The 7,700-nt window shown below is 58.5% G+C and overlaps 1 protein-coding gene and 1 long non-coding RNA gene across 3 annotated transcripts; one reads left to right on the top strand and one right to left on the bottom strand.

Moving 5' to 3' along the window:
• Positions 1-663: 663 nt before the first annotated feature.
• Positions 664-1,933, bottom strand: NEUROG3 (neurogenin 3). Its single transcript, XM_059172630.1, has 2 exons — positions 1,587-1,933; positions 664-1,418 (listed from the first exon to the last, which is right to left on the bottom strand). The coding sequence occupies exon 2, from the start codon at positions 1,415-1,417 to the stop codon at positions 770-772; it is 648 nt and encodes a 215-aa protein (XP_059028613.1). The 5' UTR covers position 1,418; positions 1,587-1,933; the 3' UTR covers positions 664-769.
• A 1,213-nt stretch (positions 1,934-3,146) lies between these two features.
• LOC131830325 (uncharacterized) lies at positions 3,147-5,130 on the top strand. 2 transcript variants are annotated; one of them, XR_009353107.1, is made up of 4 exons: positions 3,147-3,276; positions 3,631-3,711; positions 4,089-4,157; positions 4,980-5,130. It is a non-coding gene; the product is annotated as an uncharacterized LOC131830325 (long non-coding RNA). The 2 variants fall into 2 exon arrangements; XR_009353108.1 differs by having other exon boundaries at positions 3,597-3,711.
• Positions 5,131-7,700: the final 2,570 nt, after the last annotated feature.

Below are 7,700 nucleotides of genomic sequence, written 5' to 3'. Positions count from 1 at the left end.
GGGGCGTATAATTTACCATACCAAAATTCACTTAAAAAGATATCATATAATTTACAGGCCGATATTTTCTTTTTTCTTCTTCTTTAAAGACGACTTTTTTTTTTTTCTTTTTTCTTCTTTTTTAAAGGGGTGCTTCAGGTCACAGGGAAGCAGGACAGACACTCCGGAGGCAAACAATCTCTTTCCCAGTTCACAGCCTGGTCTCCCTCCCCCAGGAGCGCAATGGTTCCAAAAAGTGCTCTAGAGAAGGCAGAGGATCCCTCCGTGGAGTAAGGCATCAGAGCGGCCAGAAACCAGCACTTAATAGGGACTGGAGAAGGTCAGCAGCGTCTTCGGAGAAGAGAGCAAATGGTGAGAGATCAAATACTGGTTTAAATCACATTGGTGGAGGATTGGTAAGAGAGACTGACAGACTTGAGTGAGTGTAGGATGGCTGGAGACAGCGGATGTCTCCAGCTGCTTAGTGCCACAATCCCCGGTGACTTTGCGGGAGACTTGGGGTGACTTGAGGGGAATGCTCTCAGAGCTTGCAATCCCCGCCTGCGCGGGCAGCAAACAGAGGGCTGAAGTTGGCGCTGTGAAGAGGAACCGGGAATTGAACCCAGCCTGTTACCCTCCTAGGCGCCTAGGCTCACGCCCCTGTCAGGGAGCCGCAGACTGGAGGAGAAAGTTCGCCCTGGGGTTGCTGCAGCCCCAGTGCATCCCTGACGGCCCCTGTGGCCCCCCACCCACAGCCAAGCACCCACCACCCAGCGGTTGACAGGCTCCTTCATAGAAAGTCTGAAAGAGCTAAGGAGCTGGGGCGCAGACCGGCCGGAGAGGCAGGCGCCTGCAGCCCGTGACGCTCCTCCAGCGAGGCGGCGGGGCTCAGGCTGCCCGCCTGGGAGACCGGGGAGTAGAGGGAGCCCCAGTCTCCCGGGGAGCCGCCGTCCTGGCAGCCCAGCTCCACGCAGGGCGGTGTGGGTGGCTGCAGCCCGTAGAGGCTATGGTCTGCTATGCGCAGCGCCTGCGTCAGCGCCCAGATGTAGTTGTGCGCGAAGCGGAGCGTCTCGATCTTGGTAAGCTTGGCATCGTCAGGAAAGGTGGGCAGGACGCCGCGAAGTGCGTCCAGGGCCGAGTTGAGGTTGTGCATTCGATTGCGCTCGCGGTCATTGGCCTTCTTGCGCCGGCTCCGTCGCTGCTTGCTCAGAGCCAACTCACTCTTGGGCCGGCTGCGTCCCCCGCGTCTTGTCCGGAGCTTCCTCGAGGCCCCTTGGGAGCCACCCCCTTCCTCGTCCGCGCAGTTCCCCCGCACTCGAGCCGGGCTCGTCGGAGCCGACGCCACGCAGGTCACTTCGTCGTCGAAGACGCCCTGGAAGGGCTGCTCTGTCTCCTGGGTCACTTGGACAGCTGGCGCACCCGAGGGATGAGGCGTCATCCTGCAGCAGGGGAAGAGGTCGGGGTAAGCGTGGGTCCAACACCCTAGCGCAGTTCCCTATCCCGGAGCCAAGTGGGAAAAAGCCCAGAAAGAGCCATTTCCCCCTCCCGCCGGATCAGAGGACCCCTTTCCCCCCTCCAGCCCTCGCTCTGCGGCCTCCAGGTGTTACCTTGTTCTCCCGCGCAAAAGGGTAGAGAGCAGGGCGGGGGTGGGCAGCAAGAGCAATTGGTGAGATGAACTGGCCTTTTCGTCTGCAAGCCCGCCTGAGAGCGGGCGCCGCTGCCTGAAGTTTCCCCAGCTCCAGGAAAGCGAAACGCAAAGGGGGTCCCGGGCCACCGTTGCTGTCTTTGGCGGGGCTGCGAGACCACTCGGATTTTCTGAGCCGCAAGTCGTGTGCCCCTTGGCACGCTTTATCTGCTCGGCCCCAGCCAGGAGCGTGCCTGCCCCGTTGCTGCCCGAGCCGCCGGCCAATCAGCGCCGGGGCCAGGGGGCCGCGCCACGCGAGCCCGCTCCTCCCCCGCGGGGCACAGCTGGATTCCGGACAAAGGGCCGGGTCGGGGGAGGGGAGCGCCACTGTTTGCTTTCTCTCTGCGGGCTCCGTCCCAGCAACTCTCGGTTCCTCAAAGAGCCTCGCCCAGTGAGAAGAGCCTCGTCTGGCTCCCGTCTGGCCGCCCCAGACCGCTTTGCTCTTATTCTGTCTTTCCTTGGCATCTGTCCAAACCCTTTTTTGGTACCCCACAGAGGGTTTTGGGAAGCCTATAGGGTTGGTTAATTTCCACGTGTTACACACGGGGACATTAAGGCTCAGAGAAGGTGGCGGCTCGCCCCAAATCTCCCTGCCAGAGATAGGACAAGGAGCAAAGTGTTCTGACTACCCGCTTGAAGGAGTGCCCCTAACTCCAGTTGCTGACCTGCTCTCCTGCTCTCGGGCAGGCCAGGAAACACACACTGGGTGATGTTTCTCGGACCCTCTCCTTGCTGGGAGGGGGGCACAGGGCGACCACAGAGAGAGTGATTCTGCATCCGTCTCTGCCACTTAGAGACCTTCCCTCAGGGTTAGGAGCCCCCCTACCTCACCTCCCACCACCGTGTCTGGAGATGAGGCGCTTAGAACTCTCCCTCCCCACCCCACATCTCCTTTCAGGAATCGGAGAGGTTTCCATCATGTCCCAGAGGCAGAGGGTGGCCATGGTGGGACCTCTGGTGACATTCCACCACTAGTAGTCATGGACAGCCCCCTCACATTCTGGCCAGGGCCTATGGGGAAGGGCCCAGGTGAGGATGGGTCAGGAGAGGGCCAGGAGCTCGAGGCCAGGCCTTGTCTTCTAAATGCCCGAGGTTTGCTGGCCCGGCAAGAAGCAGATCCCGTCTTCCTCCCCTCCATCCTCCTGCCCGATCACAGGAGAGCAGGCACTGCTGGCACTCCCTGGGTCAGCCAGCGCCTTGGTGTTGGGCCGGGATCTGGCCGTGAGCACCGGGCAGAGACTCAGAAGTCCCGTTATCGCAGTCTGGAAATCTTTCCAAAGTGACACTGAACACATCCTCCCTCCTTCCTTCCCCGCCCTTCCCTTTTGTCCCCGCCTCGGACACCCCGTGGTCTTCTGCTTCCGGTCACTCAGGGTGAGGGGTCGCGGCTTCCGCTGCTCTCTCTTGACCAGGACGTGTCCGGTGGGCTGGGGGTGGGGACGGGGGGAGGGAGGGAGCCGAGGGTGGGAAGGGTGGAGCCCGCCCGCATTACATCTCCGCAGGCTGCGATGACTTTACTTTCCAGCAGATGAAGATAGGCAGTGTCTGCCGGAAGCTGGCGAAGGGGGGCTGGACCCGGCCGGGAAACTGAGGGGATGGGGTGAAGGGAGGAGGTAAGTCTGCGGATCTGCCCCGGGGACTGCTTCTCCATACCCGCCCCAGCTCCTTGGAAGGCGCAGTTACCTCCTGGGCAGGGAGAGGATGGGTACTCTTGGGAGCCAGGGTGAGAGGGCTCCAGGACTGTATGGGGATGGGGGCGCTGTCTTCCAGATCTCAGCCAGTGGGCTCTCAAGCAGATACTCCTTCCTTTTCTGCCTTCCATCTGAAGCTAGGGGTCAGGCTCAGGAGCAGCAAACGGAATGAGGCTCACGGGTTCCACATTTTGCTCCTGCTCCTTCTTTAGGTCACTAACTGCTCCAAATGTGTTTTCTAGTCATAAGAATGAGAACCCAAGGCCCTTTTTGCAGATGGAAAAGTCAAGGCCCAGAAGGGGAAGGGACTCACCCAAGGTCACACAGCAAGTTCTCCTGGAACCACATGGAATTCAGGTCCTATGACTCTCACTTGTAGACTCACCCTTGTACCTGCTGCCTCTTCCTGATTGGGGGAAAATATATATTTTTTCAAGGCAAAACCAGAACCCCAAAGTGTAGAAAATAGAAGTCCCATATCTTTGACAAAGACAGGGTCAGAGTAGAAAAGGGATAGTGGCCCCATTTCCCTGTGCCAAGAGGAGCCAGCCTTACCCATGTTCCATCTCTCTACTTTCCTGCCCCATACACCTGCCTTGCTTGATTTCTGTTATCCTGCAAATTATGAACCGACAGGAAATCCAAAGCATGCTTCCCTAGGGTTTCCAGACCCAGCCCCTCTCCGAGGAGCGAGCCCTGGCTATAAAGGATCAAGACATCCTTATGGGTTGCAGGAATCCTGGAGAGCAGCTGGAAACCAGGACTCTCATCCAGCAGTGGCCCTGAGATAAAAGGCATAAAAGGTAAAGGAGGACTCGCTTGGTTCAGTTTTGCCGCAAGCGGGTAATGGGTACTGGCAAGAGCGGAAAGGCGAGCCTCCTGCACCAGGGTAAGATTCTGGGCATTCCTGAGAACCTTCTTATCTGGGAGAGAATTCTGGGACCCACTTGGAATTCTTATCCAGCTTCCCTGGAGCAGCTCCGGCTCAGGGCTCTTTGGGGCTTTGCAGGCAGTCATCACCACTGCTTTGCGCAAAAAATAGGGCAAGGAGCGCGCAGCGTCCCGGAGCAGCGGTCTCCTTGAGGAACGCACCAGACAGCCCTTCTTCTGGCCAGGAGGGCAGGGCCGGAGGTCACAGAGTCCTGGGGGATTAGAGATCCGGGATCCGCGTCCTCCCTCTCGCTGCTGGGGACGCACAGACCTCTCTCCAAAGTCAATGCCTGTGCTTCTGGCGGCGGAGGCGCAAACAGTGACAACTCAGTGCGCGCAGCCGGTGTTTGGGAAACGGCTCTTCCCGCGGGTAGCAGAGCCGGTTCCTGAAGCCTCAGGCCAGCCACCGCCTGTAAGGTCTCCCAGATGCGCGCGCCTCTGCTCTCTGAGACCTGGGCAAGCCTGGAGGCTGAGGCGGCCCAGGAGACAGGCGACGGCCTGACGCCTGGAGACCGCGGGCAGATTGGAAAAGAAGGAAGGCAGCGGTCCGCCCTGCCGCCTTCCTGTCGGCGGGGGGAGTCTTAGCAGTGACTGGGGGCTCTTTGAGAAGCAAGCGGGTGAGAGGGGGGCCATGGGAAGCTGAATAGCTAATGGCTTGCCAGAGGAGGGGGCTTCTTTCTCTCGCCTTCGCCTAGGCGCTGAAAGAGGGGAAGACAAAAATCTGGCGAGCGAGCTGCCTGGGCCGAGACTGGCCACTTCAAACAGCCCTTCAAACAAAAGGAGACGATGAAAAGAAAGCCCCACCTGTCTCCAGTGTTTGCTAAAATAATAATAAATAGATTTCGTTTAATAAATAATTACAAGAGATTGTAAAGTGGAGTGCTTTGGAAAACATCTACCGCGGGAGTCCCGCAGCCAGCCGTCACCTGCTCCCAAGGCGGACAACTTTATTGTTAAGCCACCCCCCAACTAGTTTGCCTCTGATAAACTCTCCCTCGTTTTCACAATGACTGTTTACTCATAGTTAGCACAATATTACCTTTGCCGTGATAAACCCAGAGGGGGGGAGACCTGGCCCCTGGCTCCTGGGCACACCTGTCCCAGAAGCTGACACATGGATTTGGCACCGAGCAGGCCTCCCCCCCTGGGGGCCCTGCCTCCGTGTACATTGGCCCAATTGCCACCCATTTATAACAGGTTGACTGCAAGGCCTATCTCGGTCCTATTTGTCTTCTTTTATTGAAAGCATATGGTCTCCAGGGGCTCACCAGCCCCATATTTCATCTGCCGAGAGCTGGGGCGCTTCCGCAGGCTGGTGCTGCCCAGGCGCGCTGCTCCCCACTCAACGGCTGCTGCGCCAGCTGAGGGGATGGCGGAGGTGGGGTGGGGAGAGATAAGACGGGCTCCTCATTCGCCTTGGGAGAGAAGCCATTCCCTCAGAGACTCCTCCTCCCCCGGCGCAGAGACCTCGTGCGCTCTTGAATGGGTGGCTGGTTCTTTTTCTTGGGTAGGTGAGAGGGCGCCATATGCCACCCCCCGGGGCGTAGGAGGGAGCTCCAGCCCAGGCAGCCCTCTAACAAAGGCAAGAGAGGGCCCCGGACCTCAGGAGAGCCCGAGGTTTTTATTTCCAGATCCCCCTCCCTGCCCAGGGCCGCCTCCCCCCGGATGTCCGTAGCTGGCGCAAAGCGCCTGGAAACAAAGTGTCCACATTATCCCAGCCGCCGGCGGAGACAGTGAATGCGTGAAAAGGTGCATTGCGCACCAAGACACCTGTTGGAGCGGCGCCTCTTCTCAGAGCCTCTCTCTGTTCTGCCCTCTGTCAGCGGGAGGGGTAGGGGGGTGGGAGGAGGGAGGGATACTGTGATTTGTGGCGACATATGTTGAGCAGATTGGTGTGTACTCTTCACAGGGACACACGCATCCTCGCTCCCATACACACCCCGCGAGAAGGAGCAGCTGCTCCGCTCACCTTCTCCCGACATAATACCTGGGCCAGGCGCTTTGGCGTGGCCTTTTGCGACTCCCGCTCTCCCTTACCCCCTCCGCCTTCGACCCCCACCTGCTGCCCCCATTTTGGCAGCTTCGCTGTAGGACATTATTGTCAAATTTAACAGATGCACGTTTGTTCCCAGCGCTTGGTCTCAAACACACACACACACAAGCACACACGCAGGCATCCACAGAAAACTCGACCGATGACACAGATGCGGAGCGCAAAATGTCCATATGCCGGCTCCCGCCCGTCAGGGCTGGGGAAACAAACAGAACTGTGCGATTTTCTCTCCCCAGCCCGGAAGAAACGGAAACAGCCGCGGGCGGGGAGGCCACCTCCAGGCTTCTCTAACTTCGCGCTTGCCCTTTGGCGCGAGGGCGCACTGCGGGGCGCGGCGCTGGGAACCAGGAGAGCGCACGGCTTGTGGGCACGGAGCGCCGACCCTGAGGAGGCAGGAAAGGAGTCCCTGGCAGGAGGGGAGAGGGCCCGAAGCTCCGGAGGTTCCGGTAAGGCACTGCCTGACCTCTGGCCCTCGCTTGACCTCCGGGCTTCTCAATTCCTAAATGGTGAAGATGCCTCGGTATTCCCAAGTGTGGACATCCACCTAAGGCGCACTGGGGGCAGGCCGGTACCCCTGGAGGAGTCCGTTTCACACACGTCTGCCCACGCCCACTTACCTCCTTGGTGCTGCAAGTTCCCCAAGCTGGGCTTTACTAACAGAACGTGATGAGGAGACCACTGGATGGGAGCTGGCGGCCCTGGCTTTGCCACTATCCTCCTGCCCCCAAGAGAAAATTATTTCACCCCGGGCCTGGTTCCTATCCAGTAAAGGAAATTGTCTTTTCAAATTTTGCAAAATTTGGAAATCTTGGTTATCAATGGGTCTCAGGCTGTGAGATGAGGAAACCTGGAGAGAGCACACCCCCTCCTCTAATCCTGCCCCAATCCCCACCCTCGGTTTCCCAGATCTGAATTTCTGGCCAAAGGGTCTTTCACCAACAGTTGAGGTCCCGGGGGCCACTTGGTAGTGGGGAAAGGCAGGCACTGAGGACTTTAGGAAACTATCTTCTGTTCCCTCCATGTTCCAACGCTTGGGGCACTGGGGACTTTGGGCCACTGTGACATTCAGTAGCAGCATGCCTACTGATGCCAGACTTCCAGACCTTCATTTCTTCCAGTGCTGAGGTAGAGCTGGGAAGCAGGTGGTGGATGTGTGGCTCTTTTTTTTTTTTTGAAAGAGGCAGATCACCCTCTCAAACCACCTCCAGGGGAGCCAGGAAGGGATTTTCCTAATTCCCAGTTTGCTCCCCAGCGTTCTGAGGTTCAAGGTCACGGCACTCCTCTTCTCTTGTGTCCATTCCAGGTAGCTGGTAGAGAATCTTCATTGTATCACCTTCCCCGCCCCCTACCCACTGCTCACACT

The sequence above is a fragment of the Mustela lutreola genome, chromosome 4 (assembly GCF_030435805.1).
Source record: "Mustela lutreola isolate mMusLut2 chromosome 4, mMusLut2.pri, whole genome shotgun sequence".
NCBI classification, from domain to species: domain Eukaryota; kingdom Metazoa; phylum Chordata; class Mammalia; order Carnivora; family Mustelidae; genus Mustela; species Mustela lutreola.
The sequence above is the reverse complement of the archived record's forward strand: the minus strand, read 5'-3'. Positions and strand labels throughout refer to the sequence as shown.

What these genes read in the sequence shown, in the direction of transcription:
- NEUROG3 (XM_059172630.1), bottom strand. Translation starts at nt 1,417, where the DNA reads ATGACGCCTCATCCCTCGGGTGCGCCAGCTGTCCAAGTGACCCAGGAG.